Source organism: Notechis scutatus, chromosome 4, assembly GCF_049901735.1.
Source record: "Notechis scutatus isolate UNSWTSFEM ecotype Mainland chromosome 4, rNotScu1.2, whole genome shotgun sequence".
NCBI classification, from domain to species: domain Eukaryota; kingdom Metazoa; phylum Chordata; class Lepidosauria; order Squamata; family Elapidae; genus Notechis; species Notechis scutatus.
The window spans coordinates 10,427,109-10,453,572 of record NC_142012.1 but is presented as its reverse complement, the minus strand read 5'-3'; the positions used below and the strand labels follow the sequence as shown (position 1 = coordinate 10,453,572).

The 26,464-nt window shown below is 43.5% G+C and overlaps 2 protein-coding genes across 2 annotated transcripts in view; one reads left to right on the top strand and one right to left on the bottom strand.

Moving 5' to 3' along the window:
* FRAS1 (Fraser extracellular matrix complex subunit 1) overlaps window positions 1-26,464 on the bottom strand; it is a 419,940-nt gene that overhangs the window by 60,511 nt on the left and 332,965 nt on the right. Inside the window, 12 exon segments of the mRNA XM_087962750.1 lie at window positions 205-365; window positions 1,818-2,162; window positions 4,998-5,244; window positions 5,980-6,142; window positions 8,523-8,682; window positions 10,243-10,393; window positions 14,909-15,022; window positions 18,026-18,253; window positions 21,150-21,290; window positions 21,759-21,883; window positions 22,210-22,389; window positions 24,453-24,572. Of these exon segments, the coding sequence (XP_087818876.1) occupies window positions 205-365; window positions 1,818-2,162; window positions 4,998-5,244; window positions 5,980-6,142; window positions 8,523-8,682; window positions 10,243-10,393; window positions 14,909-15,022; window positions 18,026-18,253; window positions 21,150-21,290; window positions 21,759-21,883; window positions 22,210-22,389; window positions 24,453-24,572 (2,135 nt within the window).
* The window catches only part of PAQR3 (progestin and adipoQ receptor family member 3), a 360,815-nt gene that overhangs the window by 241,493 nt on the left and 92,858 nt on the right, over window positions 1-26,464 (top strand). The window lies entirely within an intron of this gene.

Genomic DNA, 26,464 nt, shown 5'->3' with positions numbered 1-26,464 from the left:
TCAGGATGCTTGATAAAGCAGAGAGGACTACGGTTCGTTCGACAGTCCTAAATTCTTCCAGGATTTTGCCACGTGATTTAGGCTCGTGAAAAATTTTTTAATGTAGGAACACGCCATTCTGGAGAATTTTTATATGATGGGCTCTGAAAACGAATCCACCCATTACGATTTGAAAAAAATATATATATGTGTATATAGCCGTACCTCCTCGGTTCTGCCTGGATGAAATTCAACCTTCTTGGAGCTGGGAATATAATCAAATCCCGGAGTAGCAGATGGCGGCTCTGATGTCCGAGTGGCGCACCAGACCGAGGTTGGAATGGAGAGATCAGGCCCATGCCTGATAATTGGGATTTCGATAATCCCTAGCAGGGAGGATTTAAAAGCAATTAATTTCAAATGGAAACAGAGAAGATTACCGCTGCGTGTACCCCCATTTCCAAAGGACATGGCAGCCCTCACGTCTAACATGCTTTAACGAAAACGATGCTGAAGTGAACATTGTTATGGAAAGGAACCAAAATTGTATAAACTGTTTGTAAACCGCCCGGAGTCACATAGGGGAGATGGAGGGTGTAAAAATGGGATAAATATGAAAGGATATCTATGTGTTTATAAGGAGATGTGTTAATGATGTATAAAATGTTTTATTTGCTTAAAATTTACAAATAACTTTCAGAAAAGAGGTTTTATGTTCTTATGTTTTATGTTTTGTATGTCTTTAAAAATTAATAAAATTTGTTCAAAAAAAAATGGGATAAATAAATAGAGACTCCTTCGTTGAGCTGCAAATACAGAAAAGGATATTTCTGGGCACGGAATTCACTGGTCTTTCTTGTAAGATGCAATAGTTGTCAGATGGATCACCCGAAAGGTAATACAGATAGTCCTTGATTTATGACCAGTCACTTAGGGATAGTTCCAATGAACCTACAATTTAAAGTTCTGATGATCTCTCTCTCTCTCTCTCTCTCTCCCGCCCCCTTCTTTTCTTTTCTCCTCTCTCTCCCTCCTTCTCCTTCCTTCCTTCTGCCATCTTTTCCCTCTGCTCAGCCGACCTTGTCCAGACCTCCAATCCAGAGCCCCCCTGCCCACAGCAGCAGGTGCAGAGAAAAAGGAGACCAGTGGGAGGAGGGCTTTTCTGTGGGAGTCCTTCGCCTCTTTCTATCTGCTCCATCGGTCTAAGGCTGCCCTTTCAGCCCTGGGTCTGGGGGGGTCTCTGTGGTGGGGCCCCCACCCCAGTTGTTGGCTCGGTTGCAGCAGGAGAGAGGTGGGGAAAAAGACCAGAAGGCTGCTAGTACCTTTCCCCCTAATCGATCTTATGAAAAAGCCTTTTCATTAGTTGGAAAAAAGGTACTGTCAAATCCATTTTTATATTTTTTTGGGTGGGGGTTTCTCTCTCTCTCTCTCTCCCTCCCTCCCTCTCTCATCTATCTGGTCATAAATAAGTGTGAAAACTGGTTGTGTCACTTTTTTTCAGTGGCGTTCCAACTTTGAATGGTCACTGAACAAATGGTTGTAAGCCGAGGACTTCATCTATGCCTACTTTGTGCGTTAAATGTAAAGGGGATAATAATACAGCACACGGCAGGAGAGAAATAATTCCCATAACAATATCTGCATCCTCACTAACACTCCTACTGTTTTGCCCCATTTTACGACCTTTTGGCCACTGTTCTGAAGCGAAACCCCGGAGCTGTTAAGTAAATCATGCCGTTGTAAGCCAAGGACTCTGTGGATGCCTATTTTGTGTGTTAAATGTAAACGGGATAATAATACAGCACATGGCAAGAGAGAAATAATTCCCATCGTTATACCTGCTTCCTCACTAACGCTAAAAGCCGCACTTCCGAGGGATACAGTCGAAGCGTCATTGGGACCGCCGATCGTAACTTTAGCGGAAGTGATGCTCCCGAGCCGAGCGTTCTCGGATGGGTCGGTCAGAGCAATTTCAAATTCCTCCTCCTCTTCATACTCGCTGTCGTCAATTAGCTTCACATCACAAGTTGCCGTTGTGACGCCAGGCCCCAAGACGACCCGATTCTCGTTGGACATTCCCCGGGATTTAAAGTCTGAGCCGGATTCCAGGGCATACATGCTGCTGCCTTGGGCACTTTGAGAGATGGTGTAGCATATGGCAGAGATGAGGCTGCTAGAATCCCCTACAATACATATTGCAGAGAAAAAAAGATTATTTTCTGGAATTCAAAACTCCTCCAACAAACATACTTCTTGCAAGGATTCTTTAGCTAAAATGTCAGGTTTTGATCTTGAACGGGATAGTTATTTTATCTGGATCATGGTGTTCTGACCCAGGCTTAGCAGAACCAAGAAACAAGACTTCTTGTCCCAAAAAAGCCCTCTTTATTTAGCTGCTGTGAATTCATGGCATTCATACACAGAAAAATCCCAGCAATAATCCTTCCAAGGGTTAAGTGCAAGAACAGACCTTATCAGTCCTTGGATAATTGCCAGGCCAAGAGCTTCCAGTTGACAAAGCTGTAAATTAATTACTAGCAAGGAGTCTCCAAGGACAGAATAAGCAAATCTTCATAATAATAAGCAAACTAATTGTCTCCTGAAACCACCATTCCCCTTTTGCTTCTATTTATTCCCCAGGGAGGGGCCATTCAGCATCCACATGTGCCTTTCTTTCTGAGTTGGCCCCTGTTCCTTAATTGTTCTCCTCTCCTGACAACTCTGCACATACACGCATCTGGAACAGGCTCCAGCTATTCTTCTTCCCCAGTATCTCCGACTCCATAGGCAACTGGGAAATGTCGGATGTCCCTGGCCTATCTCTGCTTTGGACGCAGAGCACCCATCAGAGCCTTCCCCAGACTCCAGGACTGGCCCAAGTTCCTTCCCAACCTCCTCATTGTCCAAGCAGAGCGGGCAGCTGGTGGGCCACAACACATGGGTATGTTGGTGGGAAGCAGATAATTTGGCCTGAAATCAGTTTTTAATGAATTTTCTTGCTACTTTTGATATGCGTATTGCTATTTATCTTGGTTTGATATAATACAGGTAGTCCTCAACTTACAACAGTTCCTTTAGTGACTATTCAAAGTTACAACAGCACTGAAGAAAATGACTTCTGACCGTTGCAGCGCCCCCATTGTCATGTGACCAAAATTCAGGCACTTGGCAACTGACTCATATTTATGACGGTTGCAGAGTCCTGGGGTCATGTGATCCCCTTTTGCGACCTTCTGACGAGCAAAGATTCACTTAACAACCGTGTTACTGACTTAACAACTGTAGTCATTCACTTAACAAATGCAGCAAAAAAAAGCCATAAAATGGGGCAAAACTCACTTGATCTATTTCTCGCTTAGCAACCTAAATTTTGGGTTAATTATGATCGTAAGTTGAGGACTACCTGTAATGGGCAGACTCCATTGTGGTCATAAAACAAGGACAACCTGTGTCTGGTCTGACATTTTTACTGTTAGCCTTTCCTAAATTGCTCATTCTTTTAGTGGATTCCTTACAAGTATTATATAACCCTGAACATCCTGCTGAGAAATCTAATGGCCCACTTAAATTCTAATTTGACATTTGTTTGCATTTTGTTTACATCTTCTGAACTGAACCACCAATGACTTTTCTTGCAACACTAAAAAAGTTCTGAGTATGGTCATGATGTACATACATGCCATGCCATGCTGGATGAGCCCTATTATGCCTTTGAGTCACGTCGCATGAACACGTCGCAGTACTCCGACGATACTCCGGTGTTTTTTAAGAAATACTGTCTTTTCACAGAGATAAGCTCCAATAAGCTCTTAAGAAAACCGAAGGGCACTGTTTGAAAAGCAGTGAACCAAAGAACAATAACCTGGAACTCAAGCAATAGTTGTCAACCTTTTCATATTTATCTGAGTCCTTCCTACATTCTTCAACACAATCCAATTTCTTCCTTCCTTGTTTTTTTACAGGGTATAGCAATTTTTCTTTCTTCCTACAAATAGACATTTCAAACTTAATTGCCTCTGCAATGCTGGATCTCTTTCACCAGAGAAGAAGAAAACAAAGCTTGGAAATTTATGCAAAGTTATGGCATTCTCCTGCTGAGTATTGAAGTTCCTTTTAAAGGGAGAATTCCATGCAAAACAGAAAAGAAAAAAGGATGGCAATATTAAAAAATAACCACAGCTGTTCACACACCTCTGCTACAAGTGCAGTGTCCCACATGAAGAGGAGAGAAACTGCTAATATTCCTTTAAAAATCACCTTTGTCAGGCGCTTACCAAGCCTACCCGGTGAGTAGATCAAAGTTAGTTCTCTATTGCTGCATGCTTATTTACAGGAATCTCACCAGACTGCCTGCATTCTTTTGGGAACCGTCAGATAAGGCTTCACAGAGTCTGGGGGAAGTAAATCCTGCACCGCTTTCTGCAGTACAAGGACTCTAAGCTAGGCCCCCTCTTCATGCCTCCTCCCAGTCTAGCTGGAGATTCCATCGTGCACATTTTATTCATGGAGTTAAAGATGAAGAAACCTGACCTGCTTTAATCCAATCAGGTCAAAGTCTTCTTCCCGTTTGGTGATTATGTTATGTCTATTATGGACTACTTTTGATAAAGACGCATTGGTGCATTCAGCAAGATAAACAGTTGAAAGTCCTCAATCGTGCGAACAAGGCCGCTAATACAGATAGTCCTCAACTTACAATCATTCATTTAGCGACCGTTCCAAGTTACAACGGCACAGAAAAATGTGACCCATGACCGTTCTTCACACAGCATCACCACGGTTACGTGATCCAAGTTTGGATGCTTGGCAACTGATTCATATTTAAAACAGTTGCAGTGTCGGCAAGCATAAGTCATAAAATGGGGCTAAAACTCACTTAAACGTTGCCTCGTGTCACAGTGGAAATTTTGGACTCAACTGGGGTCGTAAGTCAAGGACTAAGTGTAGCCTGAATTAAGTGCAACTGCATTCTATTGGGGGGGAGTTAAAAGCTAACTTGTTCCTCTATGTCAACCAACCTTTCCTTTCAATGGGGACAGAGAGGATACCGGCACTCTCACTGGTGTGGTAGACTTTCTTGTCAAATTGCAGGGTGGGCTCATCTTCTACGTCATTAATGAAGACTTGGGTCGCAGTGATGTTGCCCAGCAAGGCATACGCTGGCATACTCAGCTCAACGGAGAAGCTTTCTATACCCTCAAAGATGCCGTCATCATGGATAACAATGGTGCAAGTTTTGAAGTCTTCCCACTCATCGAACTGCACCTGCGTGGGATGGAAAGTAACAGCAGGTGGGAACAGATTTTGTAAAAAAAAGTCAATGAATACTCCACCTTTACCATCGTCAATGAATATCTCCACCAGAGATTTGAGTTGGACTCAGCACTATTCATGAGGAACTTCAGGACCGTGAAACATTTTTAAAGACTTGTAATACAGGTGACGTGTATGGCTCAGTGGCTAAGACCCCGAGCTAGTCAATCAGAAAGATCGGCAGTTCGGCGGTTCGAATCCCTAGCGCTGTGTAATGAGTGAGCTCCCGTTACTTGTCCCAGATTCCGCCAACCTAGCAGTTCGAAAGCATGTAAAAAAATGCACGTAGAAAAATAGGGACCACTTTGGTGGGAAGATAACAGCGTTCCGTGTGCCTTCGGCCGGCCACATGACCACAGAGACGCCTTTGGACAGCGCTGGCTCTTCGGCTTTGTAACGGAGATGAGCACCGCCCCCTAGAGCCAGAAACAACTAGCACGTATGTGCGAGGGGAACCTTTACCTTTACAGGTAGTTCTCGACTTATAACAGTTCACAAATCTTAAAGTTGCCCAAGTTTGGATTCCCCTGTCCTAAACAGTCAGAATCTTCATCATGACCTTCAGTCATGGTTGTTGCTTCCACATCTCTTCCTGACCCTGCTAGGAGATAGCTTGGCCCATTCTTCCTTAAACTGAGAGTCTTTCAAGTCTTCTATTGGGCTATATAATGAATTTCCTGCGCTCACCTGGCTAGCATATTCAAGGTAATCCTGTTCCCCTGTTTGAGAACTTGAACCAGAGGTGGCCGTTCCTTGTTCTGTACGGCACAGGACAATAGCATATTGCTTGAGGTTTCCTGTCCTCTTCACAGCCACGCTGATGGAACCGGCCTTTTCACTGATGTTGTAGCTGAAAAGAAAGATGGACAGAATGGGTTTCCTTCAGATCACAGAGTAGGAGCAACCCAAGCTTTGTGGAATCACAAAGAATGCATTGAAATGAGTCCTCCTCAGTTTAGTGTTTATGTTAGACTTATATTAAGAGACAGGGACATGGTGCCTCAGTAGCTAAGACGCTAAGTTTGTCGATCAGAAAGGTTGGCAGTTCGGCGGTTCGAATCCCTAGCACTGCGTTAACGGAGTGAGCTTCCATTACTTGTCCCAGCTTCTGCCAGCCTAGCAGTTCGAAAGCACGTAAAAATGCAAGTAGAAAAATAGGGACTAGCACATATGTGCGAGGGGAACCTTTATCTTTACCTTTACCTATATTAGGAAGCTTCTACTATGTGTTCTTTTATTCTATTGTTCCCAGAAGCAAATTAAGAAGTTAACTTGGAATTTATAACAACTTAATTAACTTAAATGTGCTTGCTTTCTCTTCTTTTATTGAAAATGTGAAATCTGCCTTCATTGGGGGCAATTCAATCTAATCAAATTCATTTAATTTAACTCCAGGAGGAAAAAAAAAAAGGAAAGTTAAAAGACAAGAGCAACAAATTCAACTTGGCCAAAGCTGAGATACACCGAGCGAGTTCAATAAAGCCTCTTGGAGCAGATTATCAACAAATCACACAAATATACCAGCTGAAGTAAAAACGAACAGGAAATGCTTTGTTCAATATATGAAAGTCCAGCCCACTCCTTCATCCATGGGCCATTTGCATTTCTCTTGTCCTACATAAGAGGTTTGCGGCTTCCTTGTCACTTTCTTGTCTAATTTAATGAAAAGAAGGACTAAGGATAACGTTATAGTAGTATTCCAATATCTAAGGATCTACCACAAAGAAGAGGGAGTCAAATCTATTCTCCTAAAAGCAGGACAAGAAGCAACAGACAGAAGCTAATCAAGGAGAGAAGCAACCTAGAACTAAGGAGGAATTTCCTGACAGAAAAGAGAACATTAATCAGTGGAACAGCTTGTTTCCAGAAGTTGTGGGTGCTCCAACACTGGAAGTTTGTAAGAAGAGATTGGACATCCATTTGTCTGAAATAGTACAAGCTCTCCTGCTTAAGAAGAGATTTGGGCGAGAAGACCTCCAAGGTCCCTTCCAATTCTGTTATTCTGATATTTCCACCATCTTTGCCTTCTTAGCAATAGCATAAAACAAATTATATCACATGATATTCCAGAAGTTTGGATTTCACTTCAAGGTGATTTTTCATACGTGTTTATTTAAAATATTAATTTTCTGAAATAAGGTACATTTTAAAAAAACCGTCCATAAGAAAGAAGAAATCAGGCACCTTCTTTCCTATGTGGTGGTCGTGTTCTAAAGCAAAGAAACTTTGGAATAAAATCAGGATTTGGCTGCAATAAATAATTGGTTTAAAAATAGAATGTTCTTATTAGGGATAATCAGAGGTGAATACAAGGAAGACATTGAATATATAATACATATATTGACAGCAGCTAGAATAATGTATGCCCAAAATTGGAAATTAGAGAGTATTCCCACAGATAATATGGTTACAAAAAAATTATGGATTATGCAGAGATGAATAAACTTACAATGGAATTGCAGGAGAAGAAAAATGGTATGTTTGGTTAGATAACAGGAATAAAAGATAATGTAAAATGTAAATGATGTGTGTATATATGTGTGTGTGTGTGTGTGTGTGTGTGTGTGTGTATGTAAATGAATATGGAAAAGTCAATGCCACAACTTACTACAAAAATTGTATATATGATTTGTTTTTAAAAGTGTAAAAATTTAATAAAATTTTCTATTAAAAAAAGAAAGAAAGAAAGAAGGAACTTGCTAGCTGCTGACAATAAACATGCTATGCAGTGATGGGATTCAAATAATTTAACAAACGGTTTGCCCATGGTCAGGTTAGTTGTTGTGGGAGGCATGGCCCATCCCCGTCTTCCAGTTCCACCGCACATGCGCGACGAGCCTCCTGAGACTGCCAATCTGGCCCTGAGCGAACCGGTTGTTAAATTCTCCCCCCCCACCCGCTATCGAAGTGGATCCTGGGCGCTGCGCTGCAATGGCAAAACAAGGAATGGAGCGGCTGGCACGAGGGAAGGAGGAGGAGGGAAGGAAAGCAGCCTTCTCCTTCCCTTGCGCCAGCTGCCCCACTGCACATTTTTCCATTGCAGCGCAACGCCCAGGATCAACTTTGATAGCGGAGGTGGGAAGAATTTAACAACTGGTTCATGTGAACCGGTGTGAACCGGCTGAATCCCACCACTTATGCTATGGCATCGTAACAGTAAGAATACCGTCAAATGGCTGAATAATTACATTTCTGCCTTGTTATGAAGAAAAAGCTGGTAAGTGGGGTACCTCGTATGTTGAAAGCTGATAACAGACCACTGAATATGGAAGATATTATCAGCGACAATGCTGGGTTTGCTGTCCTTCACCAGAAACTGAAAACTATCTTCTGTCCTTTGAACATTCTCTTCATGTAGCACATACTGGATCAATCCCAAATTCACGTCCTCTGTTAGATAAAGATTTCAACAAATTAATCCAGAAATTGAAGATAATTTTTTTTACATTCCTTTGCAAATCATGATAATAGCCTCCGTGCTAATCTATTTTCTGGATACGGAACAACCCCTGTTGCTCAAACATGATTTCACCATATCTAAGCTTATCAATACAAAATTTTATAAAATGATCCAGGCTGGGGAACACAATTCGTTTCATCCAGAGCCTAATAGAACCTCAACTGAAGACGACCAAATAAATAAGGCTCTTAGGGGCTGCAGAATTCAATGAAATTGCAGACTTAAGCAAGCAACCCATAAAAACAAACTTATTTTGTGCATCAGTAGGAAAGGGAAAATCAAAGCGACCATATTATTAATTATTATTAATTATATTATTATTATTAATTATTTTCTAAGAATCTATCTGGCCACACTCAGAATACTGGTCATTCCAAAAGATATTATTGAACTTTAGAAAAGGAAAAAAACAAAACAGGAAGAAGACACCAGACTGAAACTGTAGCACTATAGAAAAGCAAGTGTTGGGATCAGAGAAGAAGAAACTGAACCTTGATATGGGAGGGAAATGTTTCTTCCTTTCTCTGAATCTAAGAATATTAGACATTCTCCATCAGTTTGAAGGGTCGGGAGTTTCAGGAGAAGTAAAAGGAAAAAATTAACTCTTTAATTAAAACTTTCTCTTGGGGTGTATAGTTAATCCCATGGGATTGGATGGTTAGCATTAGGAGCGGTGGTGGGGCGGTGGTTAGAGTGCAGTACTGCAAGCTACTTCTGCTGCAGCCAGCTGCCTACAATTTGGCAGTTCAAATCCCACCAGGCTCAAGATTGACTCAGCCTTCCATCCTTCCGAGGTGGGTAAAATGAGGACCCAAATTGTTGGGGGCAACAGGTGACTCTGTAAACCGCTTAGAGAGGGCTGTAAAGCACTGTGAAGTAGTATACAAGTCTAAATGCTAGTGCTATTGCTATTAAACCATAATGAGGTTAGGTTCTGTCTCTGCATGTTGAGTCAATCCAGAAATACTAATTTGTAAACCGGGTTATAGCTTAGCATGGTCCAGCCATTATGGTTAAATAAACCAGGGCTCACTGGTGGGGTGGGAATACAATCAGTGATTACAACCAACTTGAACACAAAACAGCCCAGATGGCATCTTTGGGTGTCTTCCCTGATTGTTTATGTCCTTGGAGATGTTTCGCTTCTCACCCAAGAAGCTTCTTTAGTTCCGAATCTTTTTGGACAAAGGTCCTTGGATGAGAAGCAAAACACTTTCAAAGGAAAAACCAAGAAAGTCCAGTTGCCTTTTTGAAAAGCACCTTTGGGACAACCATGACCAGGATGATTGAGAATTTCCATAGACATTTTCCCTGATTGTCAAATTCAGAGTTCTGCTTTGCATGGGTCATGTTCAATCTTCTCTAGGTTCATCCAGCATCAAATCTTATCCAGGTTTATCCAGCATCTCCTTCCATTCCTCCAAGAGAAAAGGACTTACACTCGGTAAGAAGGCACAACACCAAAGAGCAAACGCCAACCTGGCTTATACCTTGTGTAAAGGTAGTCACCATCGTTCTCGGCTGCAATTTCTTCTCCACGTAACCATATTTGGGCCCTGTTGTTATTTCATAGATCAGATGGTTGTCTTCTGTATCAGGGTCCATAGTCAACAGCTCCTTCTTAGTGATGAGGTTTTTTGGCTGGATGGAAGACCAGAAACCAGTGAAGAAGAGTTTGTAAACCCTGAGATATAAAAATGAAATCCTACTAACACATTTGGGGGCGGGGGGGCTGGTGTCAGAGTATATTCATTAACTGGCAGAGACATGGTTAACAAAGTAAGCATGGCAACAGACCAGCCAATGGGAGCTGACAGCCTGGATGTGGTTTGGCTCTGTGTGCTTTGCTGAAAAGTGAAAGAGAAACTAACTTGCTTGCTTGCTGAAACTGGTATCTGCTCTTAGCTGCTGCTGCTGCTGCTGCTGCTGCTTGTGTTTTTGCTTATGTTACATTGAAAGAATCTACAAATGGTATTGTAAACTTTACTCATTTATGATGTTTATAAAGAAGTTAATGATCCTGCTGAATCAATCACCTGTATATTTTCTGGACTTGAATTTATGGTGCAAACTCAACAACTATGCTTGTGTGGAGTGACCATTTCAAGTTACAATGCCACTGAAAAAAGAGACTTATGGCCATTTTTTTACACTTATGACCATTGTAGCATCCCCATGGTCACGTGATCAAAATTCAAATGCTTGGCAGCTGGTTCATATTTATGATGGTTACGGTGTTTTGGGGTCATGAGATCACCTTTTGCGACCTTCTGAAGTCACTGGGGTACCAGATTCACTTAACAACCGTATTACTAACTTAAGAACTGTAATGATTCACTTAACAACGTAAGGAATTAGTCTCCGGTGCATAAGGTCTCAGTGTACATACAAGCAATAAGTGATAAATCACGATCACAGTCATCGTAGAAATACATTCATCATGAATCATAAGCTACAACACTTAGTGATAGTCTTAGGATGCTAAGTAAGCAATCAACATAAATCATACTAGGATACTAAATAAACAATATAAACCATAAGATACAAACACCAAAGTTACAGTCACAAGAAGATAAGGAGATAGGTAATAGGAAAGATGAGAATAATAATAGAATATAGCCCAACTGGATAGTTCGACAATGTTGTGGGAATTAGTTGTTTAGTAGAGTGATGGTATGGGGGGAAAAAGATTTCACCTTTTAAAGACTATATATTCTATATACACAGAATAGAATAGAATAATAACAGAGTTGGAAAGAACCTTGGAGGTCTTCAAGTCCAACCCCCTGCTCAGGCAGGACACCATTTGGTGTTCTGACCCGAACCTGATTCCAAGGAAGCAAACACGAGACAAAGGTAACAGCACCATCTTTTAATGTTTTTTTTTTAATGAATCCCGTTCTTTCACGGGTAAAAGGCTGCTTCAAAACCAATGAGCTCCAATAAGAAAGAGCCTTGCCAAGGTTTTGCAAGGCTGCCAAGAACACCAGATAAAGTTACTAAGCAATAATTCCAACACAAAGAGTCTCCAAACACCAACTCAGATATTCCTAATGTCCACCAGGTTTGAGTGTAAAACTTCTTTGCCTTCTGCAAAGAACTGCAGTTTCACAGCCGGCTTTTATCTCCTCAGGGAGGGGCCACTACCTTGCAGCCTTACTCCTGAGTCGCCCGTGCTGTTGCAGCTACTCTTTCCTTTGAGCAGCCCTGCACGTGCACGCGCTGGGCACGGGCTCCTTGGAGGCCTCTTCATCTCTGCTGCCAGCCTCCACAATCTCCAAAGGCAGCGCTCCACTCCCTGATGGTCCTGGCCCCATCCCTACATCACACGCAGGCCCCTCATCTGAGTCCTCGCTCTCTGAGACCTCAGCCATCCGCACCTGCTGCAGGTAAACCACAACATTTGGACAACCTTACACCATTTCAGACAAACGGTCGTCCAATCTCTTATTTAAAATTTCCAGTGTTGGAGCATTCACAACTTCTGGGGGCAAGTTGTGCCACTGTTTTCTCCAAGATGTTGAACTTACATCGATCATTATATCCTCCCAACAATCTGGTGGGGTAGGTTGGCCTAAGAGAGAATAACTGGGCCAAAGCCACTCATGAGCTTCCCTGGCCTAGGCTGGATTTGAACCTCAATCACCCTTGTTCTACAACAGGGGGTGTCAAACTCAAGGCCTGGGGGCCAGATCCAGCCACGTGCTTAGATCTGGCCTGTGGGCCGCTGGGGAAACAGCGAAGGACCGGCCCGCGGTGCCTCTACCAGCAAAAATGGAGCTCGGGAGGGCCACAGGCAGCCCTCCTGAACTCCATTTTCGCTGGCAGAGGGTTGCAGGAGGTTGTCACAGCCGAAAGTGGAGCATGGGATTTCACTGGCAGAGGGTTGCAGGAAGCCCTTGCAGCCAAAAACGGAGCTCGGGAGCCCGTTTTCACGGGCAGACCACTCGGGCCACCAACAGGCACTCCCAACACGCATGATGTTGAGCTGGCCACACCAGTGGTGGGAATCAAAAAGTTTTTACCACCGGTTCGGTGGGCGTGGCTTGGTGGGCGGTGCCAAACACGCCCTTTGCGCAGAGGCGTTTGCGCAGGTGCAGAGGCATTCCCGCTCACCTCCTGCAAGCCTGCAGTCTCCCGGTCGCTTCAGCAGCTGCCGCGCAGCATTCTGCTGTGCCGCGCAAAGCAGCCGCGCTTCAAAAGCAGGACATAAAGGTGAGTATGGGAGACCGGAAAGGCGGGTGGGCCCAACAGCAGAGCAGTGGAGAGAACCGGTTCTGCTCATTGCTGCTACCAGCTCAGTAGAACTGGGCCAAACAGGTAGAATACCACCACTGGGCCACGCCCAACCTGGGCCCCCACAAGATGAAACACAACCCTGATGCGGCCTTCAATGAAATCGAGTTTGACACCTCTGTTCTACAACAACCCCGTCATCCTTGAACACCCCCACCCAGATCCCTTCAGCTCTTTCAGATCTTCTGGTGTTGGGCTATTGCCTATTCTCTTAAATCTGGGTCCTTGGTGCGAAACCTTCTGATAAGATACCGAAGCACTGGTTCCCAAGGCAGACTTCAGACCTTTTGAAAGCAATCTGTGCCACAAAAAAAAAGTTTTTAAAAGTCACTCGCATCCTCTCATCTGTCACCCGTCCCGCTGTTGAAATGTGCGGGGTGTTTGAGCACCCTGCTCAGCTTTGCAATTTAAATCTGTTTCCATTTCTCGGCCTCTTCACAGCAATTAATCCATCGGAGCTTCCCACTTAAGGAATGCAAACGCTCTTAGCCAGGAATAAGACATCACGGCCCCGCAGCCTATGAAACGAGAACGTTGGGCGGGGAGGAACTTTAGCCTTACAGTTTAAGATGGATTGCTTAGTTTAGCCACAACTGCTGATGTAACAAACAGCCAAGGTCTGTTCCGTTCATCACAGCAGCTGGCAGCAGCGAGAGGAGGTGCACACTCACAAACATACACCATCCAGCCTTTTGCTTGGAGAACTTCGCTCAATCTCTGTTTTGTGTGTGTGTGTGTGTGTGTGTGTGAGTGTGTGTGGTCAATGGTAGCCAGGAATAGCTATGTTGCTGTCCCACAGCAGTGATGGAAAAACCTTCGGGCTTTGCACATCAAATATTCAGAAAAAGCTTAACTTGATTTTGAGGGGTCCCTGGTGCTCTGAGCTTGCTTCTTTCACTGCAGATGTTTTATTACCCAACCCAGGTAACATCAGCAGTGCTAGTCTTCAACTAGCACCGATGATGTTCCCTAATTTGGGTAATGAAACGTCTACAAGAATACAAAGCAAGCTGGAGAGCACCAGGGACCCCTCATGGCTCAACCCTGAGCTACAAATAATCTCCCTTATTGGTAACTGGACTTTGCTGGCAAATACAGTCTGTTGATGCTGTGTACCATATAAAGAAATGTCAAGTAATTGCAAAAAATGAAGTACAAATAAAATGCACTTATTTTCAGAGGCTCCTGAAGCTGCCCGAGATCTCTGCCCTCTTGCACTAATACTGGAGGTGACGTATGAGAGAGGAGTGTGCTTTTAAAAATAGTTGTTGTCAGGTATTATGGTCGTATGTTGAGGGCTACATGTATATCATAAGCTTGGCAACTTTAAGACTTGTGGACTTCAACTCCCAGAATTCTCTGGGAGCATAGCTGGCTGGAAAATTCTGGGAGTTGAAGTCCACAAGTCTTAAAGTTGCCAAGTTTGGAGGCCTCTGGCCTAGTGTCACAGAGAACAGGGCGATATATACATAATATAATAAATAAACTTTATTCTACTTTTGCCTGTTGATTCCATTTTTAGTTCTCAGAACACCTCCCGAGTGGCTGAAATAAAAAACATGCATGATTTTTCCTCCCCAATCATTTCATTGAAGGATGGAGCTGATGCAACTCGCACATAAATCGTGGCTTACGATGGAGTGCATTGTGTAAATCTCACCGTTGTGGGTTAATGATAAAGCTATAATTAAAACAATTTCATGCTTTAGATGAGTAAAAAGTCTGCCTGAATTATCCACAGTTGGATAGAATGAAAAATGGCTTTTTTTTTTCTGGCTCTTCGCCTTCCTATTTCTGTGCAAGTTAAAAAGGGGAGAGTTCAAATTCAAACTGGAAACAAATCAGATGTAAAAAGCTCACCTTGCCATTCATATATTCCAGCCACTGAAGACCTAAATTAGTGACAACTCTTGGAGTCCCATCATCCACAGGGAGAATTTCAATTCTAAACCACTGGGGCACAGCAGTCACAATCTGAAAAATAGATATATATATATATTCAGGACGCTTGCTTCTGCAATGGTATGGAATTTACCATACTGGACAAAATGCCCTTCTGTTCTTTTGTGTCCCTATGTCAAGTCACTCAAAACAGTATTTCAAAATATGCACTGTCCCAAATGGGTTTTCACTTCTCTTTAGGTTATTTAGTATGTCAGACAGCTCCTTAAAGAAAAGGCGAATCCTATGTGCAATTTTATCAGGCCCTTAACCCAATCACCCAACATGATTCTTCCAAATAGAATAGAATAGAATTCTACAAATACAATGAAATTTGAAAGCTACTATAGCACAGTGCCCCCAAAAAGCTACTACAGCACAGTGCCACCACATCACAATCACACTACAGAGTATTTAAAAATTAAAATAATGAAAATAATAATAATTAAAAACCTAGTCTAAAACCTATTTAAAACATATATTAAGTTAGATAGTTTAAAAATGCCATTTTATACATAGGACTAAATCACAAATGTACTGTTTGATTCAAGGCAATTTTTGCCTTAGAAAAGAAACTGTTTTTCAGTCTATTAGTCCTCATTTTAAGACACCTACAATGTCTCCCTGATAGTAACAACTCAAAATATGAATGACCAGGTTTCAGATAACAGATAATAGTTTGATTATCTATTCTAAGTCGGAAGGGACCTTGTAGGTTATCTAGTCCAACCCCCCACCCAAGCAGGAGACCCTTCACCATTTCTGACAGATGGGAGTCCAATCGCTTCTTGAAAGTCTCAAGTGATGGCACTCCCACAACTTCCGAAGTCAAGCGGTTCCATTGGTTGATTGTTCTCACTGTCAGAAAATTTCTCCTTATTTCCAGGTTTCCTACAATGTCAGTTTGGTCTAGTGGCAGTGATGGCAAATCTTTTCACCACCAAGGGCCCAAACCGGAATGCATGCGCGCGCATGCACGCTTGTATGCAGGAAACCGAAGACCAGCTGGCCGGTGTACATGCACGTGCTGGCCAGCTGGTCTTCGCACACGCCAGAGCGCTGGAAACCAAAGACCAGCTGGCCAGCACACCAGAAACCAGAAGAGCAGCTGGCGACGGCGCGCATGCTCACAGAGAGGGCTTTGCATGCCATCTCTGGCATATATGCCATAGGTTCACCATCACGGGATCCAGTAGTTAAGACATCAGGCTGGAAACCAGGAGATGGTGTGTTCTAATCCTGCCTCAGGCATGAAAGCCGCCTGGAGTCCAACCCACCTCACAGGACTGTTATGGGGAAAAATAGGAGGAGGAAGGAGCATTAGATATATTTGTCATCTTGAGCTGTTTATAAAAGTAGCAGAGGTGGGAAAATACGGTAGGGTAAGGTCGAGTAGACTAGAACAGAACAGAGCAGAGCAAAAGAATGTGTCAGTCTCTGCTCCATTCAAAATCCAAGAAAGAAATACTTAGACTCCATAGATTAGAGGAAAGAAATATTTTACTGAAATTTGAAGTGGTAGCTTCAGGTAGAATTCTGAATCTAAGAAATTAGGCGCGCAGATCACATATACAAAGGGATGGAATTGTTCCCACCCCCCAAAGTTCAAAAGATTCTTCCAATTAAAAGTTCTGGATATGGTCATGTGGGCATCTTCAGGTGGTGATGAGGCCTCTGTCCGTTGACCTTGACATATTTTGATAAAGATTTGCAGTTGCGCAGAGAAAAGAAGGCTAAGCAAGGAATAGAAACTTAAGAGCAGGAATTTATACTCCCCTCCGCCCACTCCTCATTTATACAACACAAGAATGTAACACCTCCAGCTCTCTTCCCAGACATATCCCCTCCCCCCGTTACTTATGGCAGCCAAAAGATGCAAAGCAGTAGAAAAGATCTTGAAGGCTGACAGAATGGATAGATCATCTTCTTTCTTTTAACGACCCCATAATCCCTTGAGCAGTAGAGATCTGGGCAACTGAATGGAGCTGAGTGTTTACTGGCCGGATGCCCTTCCTGTTGCTAATGCGGAGCTATATTCAGCAGGTACATTCTCATTTGCCCAGAGAGAGAAATATCTGCCTCTACCCAGGATCCAACTCACAGACTCCTGTGAGGCAAGAGGTCCACCTCTAGGCCACCGCACCACTCCTGGTGGTGGTGGATAGATAGATGTGAGAAGAAAAGAGAATAATAGATATACGTGATGTAGAGCAGAATAGAAGAATGGATAGATGTGAGGAAAAAAGAGAGCAATAGATATATGTGATGTAGAGCAAGCAGAGCAGGACAAGAGAATCTTGCCGGACTAAAGCACTCTGCCATTTACGCACAAGCATATTCTCAGAAAACTATTAGGAAGTGGCTGTCTTTACCCTCTTTCTCTCATCAAAACAATCTGAACTGAGATCCGCTTATTCCTCTAGAATGCACCTCCTCTCTCCTGGGAACCCAGATTAGTAAATTTGATCACATATTTACAGATATAAAAGACCAAGCCGCAGTAAACTACTACAAGAGCTGCTTATGACCTCTCCTTGGTCTCTTTCCCACTGCTCTTCCATGTCAGGGAACAAAAGGCTTACTTGACTTGTTAGCTTTCTGCACGCAAGGGCTAGATAGAGAAAACTAAGGTTGGATTTCTTGGCCTACTATCTGAACGGCCAGAGCTGTGAGAAATTGTACCATGCACGCAGAGGCGGTGTTCAGCTGGTTCGGACTGGTTCTGGCGTACCGGTAGCTGAAATTTTGAGTAGTTCGGAGAACCGGCAAAAACCACCTCTGGCTGGCCCCGCCCACCCGCCCCTGCCGTTACCTCTCCTATATTCCCTTGTTTTTTAGCTCAGCTGATTCGCATGGCAGAGCAGATTGCCGCGCCTCAGCTGAGCTAAAAAACAGCACAGCTCACCAGCGTTGATACAGAGGGCGGTCTCTGATCCCTGCTCACTCTCAGGACTGTTAGGAAAAGATTTGGAAACCCACCATTGCATGTACATGAAAGACAATTTGGGCGTAGAGACCCTTGGCTTCTCCACTGACCTCTTTCCCTTCCTTTGCCACCACAAAAAGGGGATTGGTTCCATCGGACACCGTGAAAGTGAAACGGTCTTCTAAAAAATTGCTTCCGTCATGACTGTAACTGATTCGGTTCTGGAAGATGTCCTCCATGGAGAAGGCATGGGCCTGTTGGTAATGATGGCTGTCACTGGTGCGCTCCAGCTGGCCGTGGCGCGGGGGCTGCACAATGTTAAAGGTGACAGACTTGGCCTGCATACAGAACAAAACGTGTGAGGAGAAAAGTAGAGGTCACATCACACTATGATGGGTAGTTGACAAGATGGATAACGGTTCAGGAGAAGGTCTGGTAAACTGATAGTTCTAAAGTTCTCCACAGTCTGCAGAGAGGCCCACCTGACCACTTCACTGGAAAGCAATTCTTCTAGAGACATCTACACCAGGGGTGTCAAACTCGTGGCCTGGGGGCTGGATGCGTCACACGCTGGCCATGCCCATGCCCGCTTTAGTGAAGGGGAGAAAAGCCGCGATACGTCATGTGACGATTCTGTGATGACGCGAGTTTAACACGCCTGTTCTACACTAAGGTATTTCACGGTATCAATTCATTCTGTCTTAGAAATAATACAGTTGCTGAATTTATTCTATGACTGTAGCTGCATCCTTTCCGGCTCAATAAATCTTGTTAAAGAAGACTCCGTGAGAAAGTTATTCTGGAAGATGCGGGAGCCAAATAGCTTATCAATCCTGCTAAAACTTTAATGGGATAGGCTGGCTTTAGCTCAACGTAATATGTAAATGTGACCATCAAGGGATGGTTAAAACAAACTCACAACCATTTGTTTAGTGATCGTTCAAAGTTACAACAGCATTCAAAACAGTGACTTATTACCATTTTTCACAACTGATGACTGTTGCAGCATCCCTATGGTCACGAGATCAAAATTTGGATGCTTGGCAGCTGGCATATATTTATGAGTGTTGCAGTGCCTTGGGGTTGTGTAATCACTTTTTGTGATTGTCCGACAAGCAAAGTCAATGGGGAAGCCAGATTCACTTAGCAACCATGTTACTAATTTAACATCTGCATTGATTCACTGAACAACTGTGGCAAGAAAGGTTGTCAAATGGGGCAAAACTCACTTAACTGTCTCGCTTAGCAACATACAATTTTGGCTCAACTGTGGTCATAAATGGAAGACTACGAATAATTCTACCAAAGAATCAGAACAAAGAGATCTAATCCTTAACTCTATATAATCTAAATCAGGGGTGTCAAACTTGGGGGCTGAATCTGGCCGCAGGATGCTTAGATCTGGCCCGCGGGACCGCCCTGGAAACAGTGAAGGACGTGAGCTCCATTTTGGCTGGCAGAGGGTTCCAGGAGGCCATCACAGCCAAAAAACGAGCTCGGGAGCCCATTTTCACTGGGAGACTGCTCGGGCCACTACAGGCACCCCCGACATGAGTGATGTCGGGCTGGTTACCCCCCCAAGGTCAAATACAACCCTGATGCGGCCCTCAATGAAATTGAGTTTGACACCCCTGATCTAAGTCATGGCATCATTTCTGCAGACAAAACCGAAATCTCATTGCATCCAGCCTTCAGTTTTTCATGCTCGAGGAATTTATGAAACTCAGCACTTGAGGATGTGCAGTTATTGCCTCAGATGTCTCTGAATAAGAATTTGATAATTTCATGGAAGTTCCATCTCTGAAAGGTCTGTTAGTTCTGCCAACTGAACAGAACCTCCTAGCCCAGAGGTAGCATATCTCAAGATATTAGATCAGTAGAGAGAAAGGGTTTATTTATTCATGAATATATACAGTATCCTTCTGTTTATCCTGATTTTCAAGATGGTTTATGGCAGGGGTGTTGAACACAAGGCCCGCCGGATGTATCCGGCCCACAATGCGGTCGGATCCAGCCCACGGGGCCATCTTGGAAAATGTAAGGGGCCAGCCCATGTGGCTTCGGCCCAGTCTACCCAATGCAAAGAGGAGCAGCCAAACTCAGGTGAAGGGGGCAGGGAGAAGGATCAGCGAGGGGGACTCTGAGGGCACTTGGGTGGGAAAGTGCATGCGTTATTCTTTGTTTTTTCCTCCCCTCCCTCCACAAATACAGTGGCTCCTGCAGCGGTTGCCATGGAGACAGCAGGAAGCAACGCGGAAGTTTTGGGAGTGGCGTCAATCTGGCCCCATCCACCCAGTCCCCCAAGGTCAACCATAGTCCTGATGCAGCCCTCAATGAAATTGAACTTGACACCTGCCCTGGTTTACCACAGTAACAAAATTACAGAAAATAACATGGCCGTAGTGTAGCGATAAGCATTGGGGTAGCACAGGTTGTAGTCCACCCTCTGCCATGGAAGCACCTTAGGTGACTGGGTCAGTCCAAAGTATCTCATATTTTTCTTGTTGCCAAAAATAAAAAGATGGACATGGAGGGTCAAACCCCTCCCCCATGAACTTTGCCTCATGTCCCCGAACAAAAAGCAGAATACAAGTAGTCTTTGACTTTCAACAGTTCATTTAGTGACCGTTCAAAATTACGATGGCACTGAAAAGAGTGATTATGACCGTTTGTCACACTTGTGACCACTGCAGCATCCCCATGGTCACATGATCAAATAATCAGATGCTTGGCGATTGGTTGATAATTATGATGGTCACGGCGTCCCTGGGTCGTGTGATCCCCTTTTGTTTCTTACAAACAAAGTCAATGGACAAGCCAGATTCACTTAACAATCTTGTTACTAACAACTGCAGTGATTCACTTAACAAGTGTGGCAAGAAAGATCGTCAAATGGGACAAAACTCACTGAAATGTCTCGCTTAATGACATAAATTGTGGTCATAAATCGAGTGCTACCTATGTAGAGCATGCACGCAGGTGCTCCATATGATTGTCTACTGCTAGAGCAGGGGTGGACAATTATGGTTGCTTTCCCACCTGTAGACTTCAATTCTCAGAATTCCTGAACCATCACAGTTGGCCCAGGAATTCTGGGAGTTGAAGTCCATAGGCAGTAAAGGCCTCATCGTTGCCCATCCCTGTTCTAGAGGAACATACCCATTGGATGGAAACTACCATTTCCTTCTAAAGTCCCTCATGGAAGAAGACCCCAAAGAGAACTCCTTTCTTCACCTCTGTGTCCGTGTCGGTGGCTTTGAGATCAAATTCCGTGATGGTTTTCCTCACGCCTTCCTGCACCGTCGTGCCCGCCATCTGCACCACCGGCAAAGAATCATCAACCGGATTAATGGTGATTTCAAAATTCTGGGTCACCTATGGGAAGAAAGAATGAGATCAGGGGTGGGATGCAAATATTTTTACTACTGGTTATATGGGCGCAGTCAGGTGGGCGTGGCCATGTGACTGGGTGGGCATGGCTTTTTTTTTGGCAGCACCCCCCTGCGCACCATTTTTTTTTTTGCCTTCAGGGCCTCAGAGAAGCCTCTTGGGCGAAGGAATAAGACAGCGAGGGGGATCCTGGCACAGCTGATCATTGGAACAGCTGATCGTTGGGAGAAAAAAAAAAGAAATACCAGTTCGGCCAAACCAGTAGCTGTTTTTTTTTTACTACCAGTTCAGCCTAACTGTAACATTTTTTACTACCAGTTCACAAGAACCAGGCCAAACCAGTAGAATACCACCACTGAATGGGACCTTGAACAAAGCTATTCTTGTGGGCCTTTCCACGAACAAAAGAACCATTTTGGGGGGGGGGGGAGAAACCAATGGAAGTTGACTGACCTCCTCATGGCCATCTGAAACGGTGAACGTGAACGTGTCAGCATGTTCTTCAGCCTCGCTTGTATGGATGTAGTGGAGGCTGTGGGAGAGAAGGTCTCCTTGTTGGAAGGAACTAATCCTTCTGCCTAGAAAACAGTAGCAGAAGAATCCACCAGGTGCTCTCAAATCCCAAGTGTTTCTTCCAGCTCAAAGAATTCCTCCAAAACTTGCTTTTGGAAATTCTCCCTTGCAGCACAAACACCTATGGGAGGCTTTCAAATGTGTCTGGCAGCCATATTTATCCCTTCATTTATTAATACCATCAAGACTTTAAAAGGAGACACTCCAGGCATCTTAACTTCTATCTATCGCTAAATAAATCAGCACGATTCCCTGGGTAATCCCCCATGGATTCCGTAAAATATGAGTCTTTGTTCTCACTTCGCTCCAAAACCAGTAAATGTTTGCAAACCTGGCCATGCCGTGTGCTCCAAATGTCCCAGCTGGGGCTGCTTAATAATCCTGTAGAGGAGATCACTGGATTCTCCACCCTGCTTCTTGGCTGACAGCTCCAAAGTGGTGATTTTTTTCACTGAGTTTTCATCCAAGGTTATCCCAGTGTTGACAGTGACGGACAGAGATAATTGATCCCCTGGGGGAAGTGAAAATAAGAGGGCAGTCCTGGCTACAGGAAGGGGGGAAAAAATCAGTTTTTCTCTGCTGCTACAAAGCTAAACTCAATGTTTTACTTTACAAGCATAACTGGGACAACCTGAAATTGAACACACTCAAAACCGTAGATATGGTGGTAGAGTTTTGGAAGGGTCCTCATTGTAGACTTCAGTTCAGCATTCAATACCATCACTCCAGACATTCTTCCAACTAAACTAAACCAGCTAGTGGTACCTGAACACACCTGTAAGTGGATCATAAGCTTCCTAACAGTCAGGAAGCAGCAGGTGAAGTTAGGCAGAATCACATCTGATACCTGTACAATTAGCACACACACACACACGCCCAAGGCTGTATGCTTTCTCCACTTCTCTTCTCCCTATATACCAATGACTGCATCTCAAACGATCTGTCTGTTAAAATACTCAAGTTTGCAGATGATACAATTGGTCTCATTTGAGACAACGACAAATCCGCATACAGACGGGAGGTTTACTGTTGACACCAGTGATTGTTCTCATTCAAGACAATGACGAATCCACATACAGACAGGAGGTTATACAACTTGCCTCGTGGTGTAACCGGAACAATCTGGAACTGAACACACTCAAAACCGTAGAAATGGTGGTAGACTTTAGGAGACACCCTCCCATACTACCACCTCTTACAATACTAGATAACACAGTATCGACAGGGGAGATCTTCAAATTTCACAAGACCTAAAATGGACACCTAACATCAAAAATGTCATCAAAAAAGCACAACATAGAATGTTCTTTCTGCACCAACTCAGAAAGCTCAAACTGCCCAAGGAGCTGCTGATACAGTTCTACAGAGGAATTATTGAGTCTGTCATCTGCACCTCTATAACTGTCTGGTTTGGTTCTGCAACCCAACAAGACAGGCACAGACTTCAGAGGATAATTAGGACTGCAGAAAAAAACAATTGCTACCAACCTGCCTTCCACTGAGGACCTGTATACTGCACGAGTCAAAAAGAGGACTGTGAAAATATTTACAGACCCCTCACATCCCGGACATAAACTGTTTCAACTCCTACCCTCAAATTGACGCTATAGAGCACTGCACACCAGAACAACTAGACACAAGGAGTTTTTTCCCGAATGCCATCACTCTGCTAAACAAATAATTCCCTCAACACTGTCCAACTATTTACAAAGTTTGCAACTACTATTACTATTACTATTAATCCTGACATCCTTCCTTTCACACATCTCCTCCCACTTGTGACTGTATGACTGTAACCTTGTCGCTTGTATCCTAATGATTTTTGTTGACTGTTTCCTAGTATGATTTGATTGCTTATTGTACCCTGTGACTATTATTAAGTGTTGTACCTTATGATTCTTGACTCTTGATGAATGTATCTTTCTTTTATATACACTGAGAGCATATGCACCAAGACAAATTCCTTGTGTGTCCAATCATACTTGGCCAATAAAGTATTCTATTCTAATTTAAAGAGACCTTTTTCAAGTGAAAAATAATAAAGTGAGCAAACGTAATTGTGTACCAATGTTTGTATTAGAAGCATTTTTCAAAAAATAATTGGGGCACTTTTTTTTTTGCTAGAGAATCGATTTTAGGTGACTAATTTAACAAGCTAATTAAGCTCTAATTTTCAAGTAATGTAGTTTCCAAATGTGACCAATTTTTCAGGAAAGCCAGAACAAGGATGGATTTCTGTTGACTCCTCATTTAACACCTCAGAGGAAATTCCCCTGAAATATAAACCTAATCAGTGGAATTCTATGACAAATTATATTGTGGTGAACCGTGAATTGTTCATTGGAATATCAATCTGTACCATTCAGGATGCAGAAACTAAGCAGCTAAGGTTCTCAACAGTTTCTATTATTCCAGTGCTAATAATTTGCAACCCCTAAATTGTCTTTGTAATTGATTCTAACCACCCTACTTCACAGCTGCAGGCTTTTCCAGAATTTCTTTGATTCTAGCTAATTGAGTTCCTCGTCTATCTTGCTAAAGAAAGACAAAGCTAGGACAAGATTGTTGACTTACCTGTTACGTTAATTGAAAATTCCAAGTCTGCCATTCTGTTTCCCTTTCCATCTGTCACATCAAAAACAAAAAAAAATGCCCCAATCGGTTCTCCTTTCTCATGGCTGTATTCGACTTGTCCTGTTAATGGGAAGTCAGAAGGAAAAAAATAGAATACTTAGAACATCTGCAAGCTATCTTGTGCTAATTGTGTTTTGCTGAAGTATGTAACCAAGTTCTCTGTGAGATGATAAACTCGTCTAGAGATGCTGACTTTGATGGTCCATGGTGCTCCGCTGAACTCCTCTTTTGATGCTATCCTTCTACAAATCTATTTGCCTATATAACACACTCCTATTTTGCAGATAATTCAGCCTATTCCTGTGTTGGCGAACCTATGGCACGTCTGCTGGAAGTGGCATGCAGAGCCACTTCTGCCGGCACATGAGAGATCGCCCAAAAGACACACCCCCTGCGCATGCACCGCCGCTGCCTGACAGCTGATTATCGGGTATCTGTTGCGCATGTGTGTGGGGGAGACGCACAGCACACACAGGGGATATAGCGCGCATGTGCAGTTGCATGACATGCACGGGGATTGTGACGCATGCGCAGACATGCATGGCATGCGCAGGGGGTGCATACACATGCGCAGAGGATGGGGAGGCAGCACACATTGCCTTCTGGGTCCTGGCACGCGAGTGCACACAATTTTCCGAAAAAGGGAGCCGAAAAAGGTTAGCCAACACTGGCCTATTTGTTTCTTGGTCCCATGGACTTTCCTCAGTTGATAAATATAGGAACGATCAACAAATCAGAGGTGGGTTTTCAAACTGTTTCTACCGGTTCTATGCGCGGTTCTATGCATGCACACTTTGTGGATGGGCGCGCGGAGGACTCAAAGATCGACCTCTGTCTACACTGGTGAGCTGAGCTGTTTTTTAGCTCAGCTGAGGCACGGCAATCCACTCTCCCACGCAGATCAGCTGAGCTAAAAACCAAGGGAATATAGGAGAGGTAATGGCGGGGGTGGGTGGACGGGGCCAACCAGAGGTGATATTTGCTGGTTCTCCGAACTAGTCAAAATTTCCGCTACCGGCATGCTAGAACCGGTCCGAACCAGCTGAATATTACCTCTGGAACAAATAGAGGACATCTGAGTGAAGCATGAATTCTGCTAGTTTTGAGATTCTTGCTTATCTCCACGCCCAGAGGTGGGAAGGACAATCCCCAAAAGATTTTTGCTATATTACAAATATTCCTAAAAGCAACTTTTGGAGGGGGTTGCAAAGTACAGGTAGTCCTCGAGTTACGACCACAATTGACCCCAAAATTTATGTTGTTAAGTAAGACATTGGTTAAGTGAATTCCCCCCATGTCCCTTTTTACGACCTTTCTTGCCACCATTGTTACATGAATCCCATTCGATAAGTTAGTCACCTGGTTGTTAAGTGAATCTGGCATTGACTTTTGCTTGTCAGAAGGTCACAAAAGGGGATCATATGACCTCAGAACACTGCAACCGTCATAAGTATGAACCAGTTGCCAAGAGTCCAAATTTTGATCACGTGACCATGGGGAGGCTACAAAGATGGTAACTGGGAAAAACGGTCGTAAGTTCCCTTTTTTCATTGCTGTTGTTAACTTTGAACGGTCACTAAATGAACTGTGGTAAGAGGAGGATTTCCTGTATTCATCCGCTACCTTGGATTTTAAAAAGGCAACAGTTTATTTGCGCGCTAGTTATTTACAATATCTTACACAACTTCTCCCTGATTAATTTCTCCTCTCTGCAAAACAGGCCAAAAAAGTCTTTCTGAGGCAGCAAAGAATTTCATGCAAGGGGAATGTAGTTAGTCCTCAACTTACAAACATTTGTTAAACGACCATTCAAAGTTGTAACACGACTGAAAACACGACTTACAACCAGTCCTCAGACTTAACGACCACTGCAGGGTCCTTATGGTCATGTGATCATAATTTCATACTTATGACGGTTGCAGAGTCCCGGGGTTATGTGATCCACCATTTTG